This window comes from Anastrepha ludens, chromosome 6 (assembly GCF_028408465.1).
Source record: "Anastrepha ludens isolate Willacy chromosome 6, idAnaLude1.1, whole genome shotgun sequence".
Lineage (NCBI taxonomy): Eukaryota > Metazoa > Arthropoda > Insecta > Diptera > Tephritidae > Anastrepha > Anastrepha ludens.
In genome coordinates, this window is record NC_071502.1 from 104034864 (window position 1) to 104052265 (window position 17402).

The following is a 17402-nucleotide window of genomic DNA, read 5'->3' on the forward strand; positions in this document are numbered from 1 at the left end:
CATCAAGGGTTCGACATGCGTCTTCATCCAATAATTGTTGTAGATGAGTATCTTCGAATTTTTTTGGTGCCCCTTCGAGATCTTTATCACTCACTACGAAATTGCCACTCTTTACAAGTAATATTTGATGGAGCGTGATTACCATAAATATTGATCAATATACGACTTGTTTCAGCTGCACTTTTGTTTAGAAGGTAATAATGAAGCAAGGCTCCCTGCAAATGCTGTTTTTGCGAGACGAACGTAGACATTTTTGAGTCAGTTAAAAAAGGACCTTTAAGCTTCAAACGAATGTCAACTACCGCGATCGGGAGCTCACATATACACCATCAAATCATCAGTATATTACTAGAGCGAACACAAAAATAGTATCAGCAGTGACACCCCTTTTACGAGGGCGGAAACTTATTCCCATACCCAATATAATTTGGAATATTGCTTGCTGCTTCAACAACAAAAATCACTGTCGTTGGAACTACCATAACCACAAAACAAATAGACAAATAATAAAAATTACTAAAACGTTCCAATGCGTCCTATGCGATTTTAGCTTACCGCTTTATTACCACGCAATAAATTAATTACCTGGATTAGGAAAGTTCAAAAATTCAAGAAAATACAAAATAAGTTAGTCGTTTCAGTTAAATTTCAAATTCAGAACATTTTTTTCTTTTCAATTTCGCTTTTATTTACGATATCAGTATATTTTATGGATATAAAAACACGAGTTATTTACATACATACATTTGTTACATTTGTATAAACAGGTTTACTAATTAATAAATAAATCTAAGCAAACGCGATAATTCGTGTTGTGTTTTGACGTTAAATTCGCTGGAGCTGCACATTTAATTGCATACAGGTTTTTATTTGAAACCAATTTTCATTTCATGTCGTTAAACAATTTTTACGCTTTTTACAAATAAGTCAGTAAATAATTACAAAAAAAAACGCGTTTAATTTGCTTCTTAACCTAATAATATTTTACATTTTTACATTACAATTCTCAAATCGTTTTATTCAACTTTTGTTTTTGTTATTATTATATTTGTTATTAATATTTTATTAGTTCAAATTTTTGCAAAAAACAAATCAAAACAATAAATATATTTATATAAAAGCTAGTTTGAGTCAGTACCGGGCCTTGGAAATATAAATAAAAAAAATAATTAGTCAGACTACAAGCGTGAGTTCGCTCGAGAATTCGAAAGATTAATAAATAAATAAATTAAAAAAATATAGCGGCTGTTTGTTGAATTTCATTTTCATAACTGCGGCATACTTCGATATTTGTTGTTTAAAAGCCAAGCTGGTTAAATGAAATCTTCAATATCCTCTGCGATAGCTAACTAAAATAAAACAAATTATTTGATAGCAAAAAAATGTATAAAAAAAATAAAAAAGGTAATAGTAGAAAATTTGTAAGAAGTGCATGTTTGTACTGATTTTTTTGCGTTTATTATAGTATTTTGTTTTGAGCGAGCAATTGACTTTCGTTGACTTTTAGCTAGAAGATAATAAATAAACAGATAATAAAAATAAATATAAATAGTTCTTTAGTAAATGAAAATATATACAAATGATGCAGAAAAAAGGAAAAAGTTTTCAAAACCTTACGGCATCTTTACATGGAGCAACATGCGCTGGCCTGCAAGTCATGAAATTTGTTGATTTTAAAATGCAATACTTTAGGTGAGAGTAGCAAAATATTTTAGAAATGTTAAGGTGTGTCTTCATGGGTACTGGGTTACGCACGAATCAGGAATTGAAAAAGATTATGAAATTAAAAATTAGAATTTTTAAAAATAATATTCAATAAAAGAAAATTTAAGAAATGCTTATGCTAACACAGTTTACATAAACTAACGGGTTATTCATGAATCCCGAAATTTGGTTGAGTTTAATGCAAGTATTTAGAATATATATAGAGAAAAAAATTAATAAAAAAGTAATAGAAGTAATAGAAAAAGTAATAAAAAAAAGTAATAAAAAAAGTAATAGAAAAAGTAATAAAAAAAACTAATAAAAAAAGTTATACAAAAAGTAATCAAATCAATATTCGATAAAGAAAAGTGTTATAAACAATTATTCAATTAATTTTTTATAAAAATATAGTTGATACATCAACAAAAACCACATAGAGCCATAAGCAATAATTGCGTTGATTTTTGACAATCCTTTTCGCTGTCGGTGTTGGTTGTTTTCTTTCACATAAAAAAAAATGTGGAGTAGGTTAGTTGGAAGAAATGTTAAATGGAGGAAATGCACCAGACCGCATCCAAAAAAAAATTTTCAAAAATCAGTGTGATTTTTAATCTACTTCAAATTTCCTCTTTACCGGAATTCAATGGTCTATAAATTGCATACGCGAAATTTTCTAAATAAATTCTAAGTAAAAGGTGAAAGTGAAATGTTGATGAAATTTTACTGATTTTTTACAAATTTCATACAATATTCGAAACTTGTCTTTATATGGCCTTTGTTGTAGTATGAACTATATATTTATAAAAAAATTATTGAAATTGCAAAAAAATAAATAAATAGTCCAAACTTGCACTGTAATGCTTGTTAGCCAAGGAAGCCAAGGCTTTAGCTAAGGAGTATTAAGCCTATATGATTCACATTTTTTCGAGATTCTTCAGAAAAGTCAGTAATTAACGTTATTTTTTTACTAATATTTTTTTTTAATCAAAAATAACATTTTTTATTTTATTTTTTGGGTCAAATATTAAGTTAATTTTTCGACCGAAAAGTCAGCTATTAACCGTCATTTTTTAATAAAAAAATGAACTGTTATTTTTTACTTTTATTTTTTGGGCCAAATTAAAACTGTACTTTAATTTTTCGACCAAAAAGACAGCTATTAAACGTTATTTTTTTACCAATATTTTTAATAATAATAGCATTTAAATTTTATTTTTTAGGTCAAATATAACAGTTCAAATTAGATTTTTAATTTTTGCAAAATAAATTACAGTTTACATTTTCATAACAATACATTTCGATAAATTTACATTTTGGGTAAATTTTAACCGACTTTAGACGACGTCTTGTTAACTTTTATTTTTCAGTAAAAAGATGCAAATGAAATTTGAACTTTTATTCTCGACCGAAAAAATAAAAGTCAAATTTTAACATTTATGTTTGACTTAAAAAATAAAAGCCAAGGTTTCATGTTTATTTTTTACCAAAAAACATAAATCGATTCTAACTATTAGATTGCACTAAAAAAATTACTGAATTGGTGTTGCTTTGAATAAAAAGTAAAAAAATTGAGAGCTAGGGCTGAATCACATGGGAAGCCGGCGAGTTATTGGAATCCGGAAGAATTGTATTGTTTTCAAGAGTATCAGCACTTGTACGTTATGCTTTGCAAATAAAATTAATAAATAAAAATATCAAATAAAATTTAAAAATATAAAAGGAAATAGATAAATTATACAAATTTAAAATTTTAATTTTTTGTATTAAATTTAAGTATTTTAATCTAATTTTTCTTTTAGTTTTAAAAGTGTATCACTTAAATTAATTAAACAAATAAATAAACAAATTTTTTGAATGGTTAGAATGGCTAGAAGAAATTTAAACGGAGTCACGTACTATCCAAATCTCGAATTGTTGATCTCAAGTCTAATTAAAAAAAGAAATAATACCTGAAAAATCGGGAGCTGGTCAAAAGTTGTGAACAGCCTTATCAAATTTTTTATGAATAAGATATGTATTATCGTGCGACTAATTATGTGGGTTATGATGTCGAATTAATTTATAAAAAAAAATCGCGTATCATATTCCTAACTTTGTATTTTTCTTATGGCAAAAAAAAAAACTAACTCTCATCTTTCGCCCTGGAAAATTCACGACAAGAAAAGCGCGACTTTGTACAATGTTTCATACCAAAAAGTGTTCACACACGTAGTGTGATTCAGTTTTTTTATATAATATGGTTCTTTTTTTTAATATTTTCAAACTGAAGAAAACACTAAAACTAAGGTACTAAGTTAAGGTTAAGTTTGTTGAATCAAATTTTTTATATTTTCCATTTACGTGTTTTAGAAGGGACAAACTTAATTTCTAATTTATGTATGTGATGTAGAAACTACATTAAAATTAACAAACTAAACTAATGGCATTAGAAATGAGGTTAATTTTTTGTTAAAATGTTTTTGGCGCAATGACCGTAAAATTTGTCTTCCTTCTATGATTTCAGTAAAATCCGCAAAAGTATGTCCCTTTTGTTGTATTGTCATTTTAAAAATGGCACTGGCATATGCGTAGGTATATATTTTGTTTAAAGTTGTCGTAGCGGGCAATGGCGTTGGAATATGCGTGGTGTGGGTTCTAAACATAGTTGGTCTTTTTCATAAATTTTTTATAACTTCAAACTAATTGCTATTAGTTAGTTATTAACATGCTTAGTAACTTAAACTAATTAGATAACATTTTTAATTATTCAAAAAAAACTTACGAATTCACTAGACTAATGAGGAGCTAAAATTAACATGTAATTTAATGAGGACATTCTGTTAATCTACATTTGTATGTTAAATGACTGAAAATATGCGGTTAATCACTTAAAGTTAGGTAAATAAATTATGCTCGAATAACATGTATACATTCAACAAGTTCTCATAACGCCAATACATACATATAAATACATTATAATAGAGTTAAATATAAATAATAAATGTCTTTATATAAAAAGTGCTTAGGCGCTAAAAATGATTATTTTTTAACTATATATAAATGTTAAATAAAACTAGTAATTCACTAAATTAAAATATTTAGCCATCTGTATGTAGTTAGTGAGTGTGCGTCGTGCATTGTGCAACTGCATGTATTTGTGCGTGATGATTTAGTCGCTTCTATTGCTTTTTTCTAATGCCTTCTAATGCGGTGCATCACTACTCGACTTTGTTGTGTTATCACCATCATCAACATTTGTTACATTACGTTGTTGTTGTTGTTGTGTTTGTTGATGATGTGCCTGGTGCGTTGATTGCGGTTGCTCTTGCTGATGGTGATGCTGTGCGTTAAGTGGTGGCTGCACTTTAGACATATGGAAGCGCGCATATTTTAGTGTGTTTTTCGTTTTTAGTATTTGCTCTTTAACCTCCTTTTCAAAGTTCTCTTTGCGTTTATTGGAAATGTGCAATTTTTTGTAGGTATCTTCGAATGCGCGTTTCGTTTGCGCGAGCTTACGACGCAATTCGGCATTTTCTTGCTCTACCTTGATGCAGTCGTGTATTGGCATTGTGCCGCTGGTGCCAGATGTGTTTGCGTTGCTCGTATTCACGTTTGCGACACTCATCTTGTTCTCCGTGTTGCTGTCGTCGGTCTCTGCACTGCCCGGGGATTCTGTATTGGAATGGAGAAGAAAAATCCAAATCAAATTGTATACGAAGGGAAAAAAGGACATGCTTGCTGCCTCACCCTTTTTGGCATCCGCGCTGCGCGTGCGCCCTGCATCGCTGTCAATACCCAGATCGGAAGATAAGCTATGCTGTACGCGTTTGTTGGCTGCTAAGTTGCTAATGTGTTTCTTATCCTGTATACTGTATGTTGTGTCTGAAATGAGTAAAAAACGAAAAAAAAAACAATAATTCAATTGAAGTCAGCTTATCGTTGGCACATTTCTTTAGCTGCGCTTAGTTTTTCTGTTGATACTCACCTTCGTTTGCCGCCAACTCACTGGCCGCTTCTGGCACCGTCACAGTCTTTAGCAGCGAACGTTGCATGTGCGACATTTCCAGGCTGGACACGCGTCCCGTATCACTGTGTATACCTAGATCAGGCGATGAGTTACTGTCGCGTTTTGTGCTCGACTTTTGCACATCGTCCGAGGCATAGCCTGACGGCGAAGTATCGCTGGCATTTGGTCGATTTTCTGCCGCTATTTGCGATTGTTGTATTTGCTCGTTTAGTGTTTGTTGTAAGCGTTCAAGCGCGGTGACGCGTTTTTTGGTTTCCTCCTGCAGCGTGCCGGCGGCGCTCAATTGTTGTTGCAACTCCATCAAACGTTTCTCCAGCTGCAATTTCTCGTTGCATAATTTTGTGCGTTCGGTAACCACCTTAGAGGCTTGCAGCACGCTCTCGTCCAATTGTTTTTTCAGTCCACGTATCTCCATTTCGCTAGTTATCAGCGCTCGCTTGAGGTCTTGCTCGTTGTCCGTCAGATATTCAATAGTGCGTTCAGACTCTATGTACCGTGATTGCATGTTGGTTAATTGTGTTCTGCAATCATCGTACGTTGTGCGTGCGACCCATTCACGCGTCAGCGTCTCCTTGTGTACACGCTCTTGCTCCTTCAAGCGCTGCTGCATGAGTTGTTCCAATTCGTTCTTTAGCTCATCCAAATGCTGACGCTCTTTTTCGCTGGCTAGTTTCAGCTGAATTTCGTACTTTTGTTTGATATCTTCAATATCGGCTTTCAGCGCACCCACTTGCACCTCGGCCAAACGCGCCTCAACAGTGATGCGATCGCGTTCCTCTTGCAATTGTTCAATGACGCGACACTTTTCATCTATTTGGCGCTGTAGTAGAGAATTATTAAGCTGGGAGCTCTCGGACATAGCGGTGCCATCCTTTGACTGTTCGCCGCCTATTGATATCAGATCTGTTAACAACTCTTCATTGCGGTGACGCAACTGTTCGATCTCTTGCGTCAGTGATGTGGCACGCAGCGACTCTTTCTTCAAATTATTGTCCGCTTCCACCAATTGGAATTGAATCATCAAAATGCGATCATCGCGCTGCGCAATTTGTTTCTCCAGCTGGGCGATGCGCTCCTGATTTCGCAACTTCATTGTACGACTCTGCTGCAGCACATCACTTTCGCTCTCGCTATCTGTTTCGGCCGTGGGCGGTGTTTGTTTGGTGGCTGAGTCTTTGGCTGTGGCGGCAGCGGCTGTGGTTGCATGCTCCTCCAGTCCAATACGTGCCATCGATACCTGACGATCCGGTTCAGACCACGCTTCAGATTCGCTCAAATTATCCAATAAAAATGGCGGCAATGAGCGGCGCTCCTTGGCATCCTTCGCATAATCCGCACCACCACAGCTGCGACGACCGTCCAAAATCTTACGTAACGCCCTATTCTCCGAGCGTAACACATCGAAAGATTGACGGCCACGGAATTGTTCTTGCGAATTGTGTGTCTTACTAACCAAACAGCTTTCGCGCTCCTCATCGTCCATCAGCAAACGTGATAGATTACTTATACCTTCGAAACTTTGTTCACCTATAGTCAATGACTCACGAATGCTCGTAGACAAATCAAGACTGCAGTCAACAGCAGTACGCATAGCACGCCGCCGTTCGGTCGACAGGAAACTCAGCACTTCTTTGTTCTTCATTAGAGAATTAAGGAAGCCGGCCAGTTCGTAGAGACGATCGGAAAGCGCTACGAAGACCTTAGCATATGCGCGTCGACATGTCTCTGCATTGTCAGCTTCAGCGCGTGCTGTGCGCGCTTCGCGGCGCAGCTCTTCGATCAAAGCATCATTGGTACGTTCGCTGACAAGACGCTGATTCAGCACGTCCACTTTGCGTTGGAGCAGTTTGTTGTGCTCTAAGGCTTTCGTGTAGTCAGTTTCGGTGAAGGATTGCTGTAGTTGGAGAGACTCTAGATTCTTACGAACCGCGGTCGGAGAGAGCGGGGATGTAGTGTTGGCGTTGATAAATTTGGTAAGACGCTCAATTTCACGATTCTTTTGCCAAAGTTCGTTGTTGACAAGGTTCTGGGTGAGATAAAAGAGAGGGGCGAGAGAGAGCGAGAGCGAGAGGAGGAGAAAAATTATAGTAAATTTTTTAAGTACAATAAATTATTTTCAAAAAGGGCTAAAGGAAGAAAGCACTGTATTGAGAGGATACCTAGTTCTGTTAGACTAGATTGAATTGGAATGGACTGGACTAGACTGAACTTAACTGTACTAGAATAGGCTGGATTATACTAGTCTAGGGTAGATTAAACTAGTCTAGGTCAAACTTGACAATAGCCTAAGTTTTACTATACTAGAACTACACTACGCTAGGTTCAACTATACCCGTCTAGGCTAGATTTGACTATACTATACCAGACCAGACTAGACTATGCCAGACCAGACTAGACTGAACTTGGATTAGCTGGGTTACGTTTGACTATATCCGATTAGGCAAGATTTGACCAAACTGAACTTGACTTGGCTAGGCTACTACTATAGGTTAGATTTGACTAAACCACGCTTAATCTGTTTCTCCTAGACCAGATCAGACTAGACAAGACGTGGCAGGAATAGGCTTGATTTAACTATACTAAACTAGGCTAGCTAAACTGGACCAGATTTGGCTCACCTTCGCAAAACTGGATTTCCCCCTAAAGGACTTGGGTTTTACGCTAGATTTGACTATCCCAGTCCACAACAGAGTAGAATGGGCTAGACTAGACTATACTACACAAGAATGGGCTAGACTAGACTATACTAAACTAGGCTAGACTGGATTAGACTCCTATAAAAGACTGGTCTCTAGACTAGAGTATCCTTCACAAAATTGGATTGTATGTACATGTTTCGAGTAAAGGGGACTTGGCTTTTAATAGACTTGGTTGGATAGATCTAACTGCATTTCATTATACTGGATTGAATTAAAATGATTCCGCCCCGAATATACAGGATTAGATTAATCCTAACTGGGACTGGACTAGATTGGAACTATTTAACTAAACATTCAACTAGATTTTTCGTCCTGACTAGACCTTCGTCTAGTCGAATCTAAGACGGAACTAAGCTAAACTATGTAGGTCAAATTAGATTGGCCAGAGAAAATTAAAAAAAATACAAATAAATAATTGGCGTGTACACTTCTGTTAGGTGTTTGGACGAGATCCTCCTCCAATTTATGGTGTCCATCTTGATGTTGCCCCACAAATGGAGGGGTCTACAATTTTAAGCTGATTCCGAACGGCAAATGCTTTTTTATAAGGAGCTTTATCATGACAGAAATACACTCGGAGGTTTGCTATTTTCTTCCCAATTTTATACATTTCAATAAAAACTAATCTCATGGGTTACCTGCAAGGCAGCAGTCTTCTTCTTCACTTCGGATTCAAGGCTCTTGATCGTTTTCTCATGATCGCATTTTTGTGCACTATTTTGTAAAGCCTCTGAGTCACTCAGCGTACGGCTTCCGCTATCCTGTAGACTTTTCTCGCGTTGCAATAGTTGTTGTAGTGTACGACAAGCGGTGTCATAACTTTTTCGCAACTTTTTCAGTTCCTCTTGCGCATCATCTAATTCACAAAGCTTATCAGCCAACTGCATTTTTTTCTCCCTCAATTCGAGCTGCATGCAGAAAAACGAAGATACGATAATATTAGATATAAATGTTTAATTTATCTAATCTTAAAAGATCCTGCACTGAATTTGAGGTGATACTAGAAAAGTAAACTAATTCGATTTATTCATGTTTTCAAAAGTTTTCACAAACATTTCAATTTTTTACAAAAAATATATGTACATGCATGTGTACTAAACTCAAATGTAAATTCCGTCGCAAAATACACATACAAATATATACATACAAGTGCTAATGTTTTATATAAAAAAAATTTCAATACGCAAATCATGATTATATTGTACAGGTCACAACGAAGATATAATACAAAAAAAGTAATAGCATATTAAAGCGGGTTTTACGCTCGCACTCTTTCTTCCGCTCCCTCTCTATAATTTGCTTTGTTTCTCCGATATTCTCAACATTCATACCCATTCGAAGCGAAGAAAATTTCGATTAGCATTTAAAGAGTAGCTGCGCCTTTGAGCTGCGGCAAGAGGCCAACGTCTAGATACAGTGTGTGGAATGAAATGTAATAATATAGAAGATTCACTGAAAATGTCCAAATTTTGAATAGACAAAGCGTACGCCATCCACATTGGACAGTTGACTGTGCCACTGATTCTACAAAATAGAAAAGGTTAAAATATAAGAAATCCGGCGATAGTGAAGCACTCGACCGATCCACCTCCCACCGCCACACAAGCTCACCTGCGCATACTCCGGTTCCCTAACGGGTGACGTTTCTTTAGCACCACAATATATACTGGCATTGGAAATATTTGCTTGCAACGAAGTGCAACTATTGGAGCGCGATGTACAAGGGCCATCAACGCAACCACCACCCGCAAACATGCTGTCATCGCTGATTGTGTAGCGTATGGGAAACTCTGGCTCATAATCACTGGCACCGCCGGAGCTGACACCAGCGCCTCTATGATGACTGCAACCGTCGTGCAGATAACAGCGTTTCACAATTGTGCTACTCTCCGGCATATCGTGCTCGCACTTCTCCACTTTGTTGTATTTGGCACTGTTATTGCTGTAGTTGACACACAACTTTTGCTTGAGCAAATATTCACCATGAAAATCACCGCGGGCCTTCAACATGTCGCGATAGTTCATTTCGTAATGTTTATTACAATCGATTGGCTTCTCATCAAACTCATGTCCATATTGTTGATAGATCTCCTCCTTTTCGATGGTGAAATATTCGTTTTTGCTGCGCTGTAGTTTACCAATGATGGCACGGAAGAAGCGATTTTCTCGTTTGGCCAAATTACGTTCAAAACTCATTTTTGTTACCCTTTTCTCGTAGTCTTGAATGCGTTCGAGTAGGCGAGCGGTATTCGCGGTTTTAGTACAAATCGCCGACTGGTGGTAGCGGAAGGAGACAGCAAAAATGAGAGGTCAAGTTGGGAAGAAGTGATGAAAAGGGGAATGGGTATGGAACGTGAAGCTGCATATGTGAATATTAAATTTTAAACAACTCAACTACTAGCGAGAATATTGATTTTCAAATATAAAAACTACTTTCGAAATTTAAGCAAAAACAAATGTAGTAATGTGTCAAGTGACTTGTCTTGAGTCTTGAGTACTTTTTTTTAGGCAAATTCTTAAGTCAGAATTATCAAAAAATTGGATTTTCTTAAAGTATAAAATCTTAAAAATTTTGTGTGAATATTTGAAGTGAATCTGACAATTACTTTTCGAGTTGTTCAACAATTGACAAAGGTCGCTCGGGCGCTCCGGAGCGTTCGAGAGAAAGTAGCTGGATGCTGCACGTATGAAAGTGGCAGATAAGCGCGCTAACGATAACACTCGAGAAGGTAGAATGCTACGTAGGCAACAGCAAGCTGCTATTTTGGAAGCTGCTGTGACGGCTGAATAACCATTATATGGCCAGGTTTTTTTTTTCTCGAAAATCTGAAAAATATTTCATGAGGCATGAGGCAAACTTCGATCAGGCACAAGATTATCTACTAATAAAACAAACTTCAATCGGACAATGATTTTAGATGAATCTCCAAGGACTTGTGATGATCACCGCAAGGGACTTCTGGAGAAACGGGCTCCCCACAAACGGCAATAAATTTTACAATTATTAATCTTTTTTTTTAATTTTGCTAAATTCAAGTCGAAACATAATGTATTAATGCTATGTTTTTATTTTTGTAAAATAAAGCAATTGACTAGCAAAATTATTGAAAATAATCATTTTTTTTTTGGGCTCTGACTACCTCTAACCCCTAAGGATCAAAAAATAATTTTGAAACTTCTGGCAAAATATTTATCTTTTATATTGGGCACCTCAGTATTGAGTGACGCTTCTAATGAGTAGTTTTCCTAGGAAAAAGTTTTTTTCCTAGCAAATTTTTTGAATTCACAAAAATTCACTCCTGACCAATTGCAAATCCCGTAATAACTCTCGTAATAGAGTTGCTATTTATATTTCTGACCTAACAAAGGAAAAATAAGCATTGGAGATGGCTGCGAACGGTTTTATTGTTTTTAAATCTATGATGATCAAAGTATTGATTCAACTTGAACCAATCGCATTTCCAGAGCCTTTTTTTTATTGTATAAGATCCAACGCGAACACACCTTTTGCACCACAAGGGGATCACACAAAATCTTGTTGATGCTTGTCATACTAACACCCAAGGATGCCACATGACGATCTTGTTTAATCTCATTTCTCGTACAGTATCGGCATTTTCTGGCACAACAACTGACTTTGAACGAACTTCCCACAATTCAGCGGACACAACGAGCACGACAAATTTTATTGTATCAGTTTTTTTACAGTGCCAAAGGATGGTGCTTGCTCTTCGTATAATGATTTAAATTCAACGATGCATTCTTGGCTTATCAATCCACCGCGAAAATAGTGAAAAATAATCGTTCGAAAATGTGCACGGCTTAATCACATTTTTCTCCTAGATGAATTTTTAAGCCACACTGTAAACAACACTAATATGGCTCCGACATCAAAACCTTCTGAGTGCGTTTATAGTAAAAAAACAGTAAATCTTTCCAATGGAAACGTCAGTTGGCCCCTGACAATACTAGAAGTGCCTAAGGCCAGAAAAATAAATAGAAACCCTCGTATATACCAACTGAGCATCTTTTAAGTAGAAAGCCCTGAGAGGGGTGGAATACAAGCAAGTTGCTTTTAATCGGTTGTTGTTATAATGGCATTCGAGCTATGAACAATTTGCGAAATACTTTGAGGGAATGCTGTTGGAATGACACTACTTAGCTGGATATATGTAAGTTTTTGTTGTTGTATATGTCTTCCTAATACATGTAGGTCATCTTAGACCCGCTGTCCCGTATGTTTGTATGTTTGATGGATTTATTCAATTGGGAGCTGCTTATCAATTAAACTTAAGATTGGAGTAACTTGGAAAAAACTGATGTTACCTGTCATGTCCGACCGAATGTCGCCTATGCTCCTGTGAATAAGCAAAAGGAACTGTAGGCAGCTGGTTGGACTGATGACGGGCCACTTTCTATGGGTGAAGCACATGGAAAAGGTAGGCATCTCAGACAGTGCACTCTGCCAAGCATGTGGAGAGGAGGATGGGACGGCAAACCACTTTCTGTACGTCTGGCCGGCTTTCGCTCGAATCAGGCTTGACATCTTTGACATTGATGTGTTGAGAAGCGACCACCTTGGCTCCTTGGCACCACAAGGATCTTATCAGATTTCTTCAAAGGTCGGGTGGATTTCAAGAAAATTAAAAAGGGAAGCCGAATGCAGTACAATCGACTTAATGTTGTCTGAGTGCTGTACTTGCTAGTTTGTCCCGAAAAAATACTTCCCTTCCCGAAAAAAGTAACAAGTTTTACAGACAGTTTTTCCAAAGCACACAAACTTTACAAAGAAAATCATTAAAACTAAAAACTAACCGTCCTCTCGATGCAACGAAGGTAACTCTTGGATTTTCTTAGTATCTACTTATTGAACGACTCTCGTAACTTAATATATTTCACGTCGTTATTTTCAAAATTGAAGTGAAATATGTAGTGCGAAATTTTATAAAAAAAATTAAAGAGATTTGCAAATTTTTTTTAATTTATAAATTTTTTATACAGGGTGGGCTATATAGCGTTTGCTTTTTGAACCACCTATTTTTTTGAGAATGGTAATACAAATGACATGTCAAATGTGTTCTTAATTTACTTCAAGGTTTGACATTTACGAAATGGGACGCTATACGCTTGAACAAAATTGGGAAATATTGAAAACCTATTTCCAAAGTAGTGAGTCTTCTTCTTCTTTTCTGATTTTCACATCGGTGGCTACGTCAATAAGCAAAATTGTCGGATTTGGGGCTCAGAAAATCCACACGTTACTGTAGAGAAGCAAATGCATCCACAACGAGCCACTGTTTGGTGCGGTTTTTGGTCTGGCGACATCATCGGGCCATTTTTTTTCGAAAATGAACGAGGAGCCGCGGTTAAAGTAAATGGCGAGCGCTACCGTGACATGCTCAACGAGTTTTTGTTTCCAAAAATTGAAGAGGATGACATGGACGACATTTGGTTTCAACAGGACGGTGCAACTTGTCACACTGCCAAAGTTACACTCGAACTTTTGGCTACCGTTTTTGAAAACCGAATAATCAGCCGAAATTCCGATATCAATTGGCCGCCTCGGAGCTGTGATTTAAGCCCGTTGGACTATTTTTTGTGGGGAGCTATGCGAACCATCCAGAGACGATTGATACTTTAAAACACGAAATCGAAGTGGCCATTCATGAAATTGGAACCCAAACAATCGAAAATGTGCTTAAAAATTGGGTTCATTGAATGACCAACTGTAAAGAGAGTCGTGGCAGTCATTTGAACGATATTATTTTTCATTCATAAATGAAAATGTTCAATCTTCAAAATAAAAAAAAAGGTTTGAAAAAATATTGATTAGTTTTTTTTTTATAGCCGATTCAAAAAGCAAATTTTACATGGCCCACCCTGTATTTCGATCGACGATATTAAAAAGGATAACTAGAAATTGATAAGATTTGAGTGGAGATTCTGGCATATATACATATATATTTCCAAAGTTTTTAGAAAATTTTTCAGAGAAGAGCCTTCTACAAATGTTTTTATATCTTGTGAGCTTTTTTTTATATTTAATACATTTAAAATATTTTATATACTGCAATTTCTTTTGAATTCACAAACATTTTTTAAAACAAGTGTTTTTTAATATAAAATCTCTAAATCGATTGCAATTAGGCCTGCTCAGCAATCCCACTTGGTTGGAAAAGCAAAATAATACGAGATCCTCCGCGGTCTCGGAGGCCACAGTTTTCAAATAGAAAACAATGCAACGGCATAAATTTGATCAAGTTTGAGCATTATTTTCGGAACAGATCTTCATTACATTTTTTACCATAAAAACATCTCATATTTCGCAATGAATACTTTAATTACTAAATCTTCGACGCATTATTATGTAGCTACTGAACATTAAAGACTACATAAAAAAACTTTATTTACTTCTACAGGTTCTGTCATGTTTTTGTTTCATTTTCTCTAATATTATTATTTGGAGATCCTTTAAGAGTCACTACTAATATGATCTGGATATTTTTTAATAAAAAAAAATCTGAGAAGAGTAAGCGTTAGTAAATATAAATAGTTTGGTGGTCGTTACTGCCTTTTGAATTTTTGAAAACCAATTTATATTCCATTTGTGGAACAACATCAAGATGCATACCACAAAGCTCGGCAGGGGCTCGGTCAAGCACCCAATAAAGGGTGTAATGCTAATTATATAATATACAATTTATTGATTGGGAAAATTTCCGCGACCAAAATGCATTCTTTGTACGCTGTCGTAATTGTTCTTGTTCTTGTTAGAGCAGAAAATACTCTCCAAACACATTTGCTGAAGAGAGGGCTCCTTTAACGAATATAAAGGATATAAAGGTAAACATGACTGGCGTTGGAACATATTATATAAAATTTAGCATGAAAAATAAGTGCGTCGTGTACCTATCGTCGTCTATCTACTCTCTTCTCTACTTCAAGTAAGAAACGTATGGAACTCAACATTGCAACAGCACCACAAATATCTAACTCAACGTTTACGTCGCTAATTCGGCGAAAACTTACTTGCATTTTGCTTAATGCATCCTGTTGTTCTCTCATTCGTTTTTCACATACCTTCGTATTCGAAAACTCTTTGTGGTAATTTTCTTCTGTGATTTTTAGAACACGGATTAAATTGTTATTGCCTTCCTTCAGTTTGGCATTGGTCAGACGAAGACTTTTCAAATTTAGCTTCAAGCGAATTTCAGCAGTAATTGGGCGGGTAACGAAAAAGGAAAGAAGCGTAAAAGAGAGGAATTGAAAAAAAATATAAAGGCGCTACTACTAGGTAACAACATCATTAGCTAGGGTTTTGCGTAAATTTGAAGAAACTGTGAACATATATTTGTATAAGTTTTGCATAATTGTCCTAAAAATAATGCCGAATTTTTATATTTACTTTTAAAAACACCTCAAATACAACGCAACATATTATCATTACTGCACGCAAATTAATACGTAACTGTTAAAGAGTAAATATTTGTATAATCACACTCACCTCCGCTGTCGCCATTTCCTTCTCCTTGTTCTCCATCGTTTCCAGCAGTTCAGCATTTTGAAATGCCAACTCTTTTACTTTTTCCTCATATTCTTTGATTGCCTCATCGCGTTTTGCTATGATCTCTTCCAATTTCGAGTTTTGCATTTGCAACGCATGCATTTTACCCTCGCACTGTGTGACCATACCCTCCAGTTCACGAATCTATGTTTTCATTTAAGGAGCACAGCGGCAGAATGTTGACAGTGTCAAAAGAAAAACAAAAACAAAAGGGTGAGTTAGAAGAAATGTTTGTTATTTTAGTGATTTTATCTTTTATTAAATTATACGCAATAATAAATTAAGCAAAATTATACAAACTTTTTGTAAAGCATTCACATTTTCCGATATATCTGAGTGTCCGAGCAAATCATTCATAAAACCGCTGTGATGAGTTTTATCCAAATCGCGTTCCATCTACGACGAAAAATTTAAGTGAATGGATTAGTTTAGAGCCACTTCAAAATGGCTTGAGACATTTTTGTATTTCAATATTTACTAATTAGTTTAGAAATATAAAGGGTTTTCCAATAACAGGTGTTATTTCGATTTTTTATGACCGGAATTGAATGGTATTGATCTCGGCAACGTTTATTTTCAACAAGACGGCGCTACGTGCCACACAAGCCACGAAACCATTGATATTTTACGGGAAAAGTTTCCGGACCCAGGGTCGATTCAAGACCTCAAAGATGGAATTCGTGAGGCTATCGAGGCAATTCGGTTATGGAAATTTTCATGAATAGGATATTGTCCTGTAAGCGTGGTCGTGGTGGTCATTTGCCTGATGTTATTTTCCACTATTAACGGCACACCTTCCTCTTTATAATGAAATAAACATCCGATCATTTATATTCAAAAAATAGCATTTTTCTTTGAATAATAAAATAACACCTCTTATTGAAAAACCCTTTATTTGTCGACTTTACACATAAGAACTTAAATCGAATTGCTGAGCTACAATGGCTTTACCTCTTTGAATATAATATATATCTATTTTTGTTTTAGTTTTTTTTGTCAAAAGACCACAGACGTATAATAAGGGTATTCACGAACATAAGAGTTTATAGTTGGAAAAAAATTTAAGGTAACAAAATTTCAATTATATTTGACATTTGTCAACTGGACAGCTGCAGTATACAAACAGACAAGGAATGGAGCGCTGAGGTCAAAATAAAGATTTCCATCACGCGAAATATATATATTTGTTTGTTTAGTAAAAAGTTATTAAAAAAAAAAAATATAATGGATGAATAATTTTGCGCCACTTTGTGTTATTTCAAGGGTAAATATATTCTCTCTAAGACAAAAAAGAAATCAGAGATATAGAAACCGCTATAGCCATAACTGCTGACCAGTCGTGCGTAAAGAAATCGCAACTTCTCCTCCTAGGCGGTGAATTATCTAATTGCAAATCATCAAGGTATTGTTTTTAAAAGACCGACAGCCA

At 35.7% G+C, this 17402-nt stretch overlaps 1 protein-coding gene across 7 annotated transcripts in view; it reads right to left on the reverse strand.

Moving 5' to 3' along the window:
- Positions 1-3986: 3986 nt before the first annotated feature.
- The window catches only part of LOC128866909 (centrosomin), a 64668-nt gene continuing 51252 nt past the window's right edge, over positions 3987-17402 (reverse strand). For 5 of the 7 annotated variants that reach the window (XM_054107952.1, XM_054107958.1, XM_054107954.1 and 2 more), the window contains 7 exons: positions 16274-16369; positions 15914-16117; positions 15439-15606; positions 9048-9317; positions 5669-7736; positions 5431-5565; positions 3987-5355 (listed from right to left, as the gene is read on the reverse strand). In XM_054107952.1, coding sequence (XP_053963927.1) covers positions 4886-5355; positions 5431-5565; positions 5669-7736; positions 9048-9317; positions 15439-15606; positions 15914-16117; positions 16274-16369 — 3411 coding nt within the window. In that variant the 3' untranslated portion in view covers positions 3987-4885. The remainder of the gene's footprint in view (positions 5356-5430; positions 5566-5668; positions 7737-9047; positions 9318-15438; positions 15607-15913; positions 16118-16273; positions 16370-17402) is intronic. The other 2 variants (XM_054107953.1, XM_054107959.1) reach the window with 2 other exon arrangements.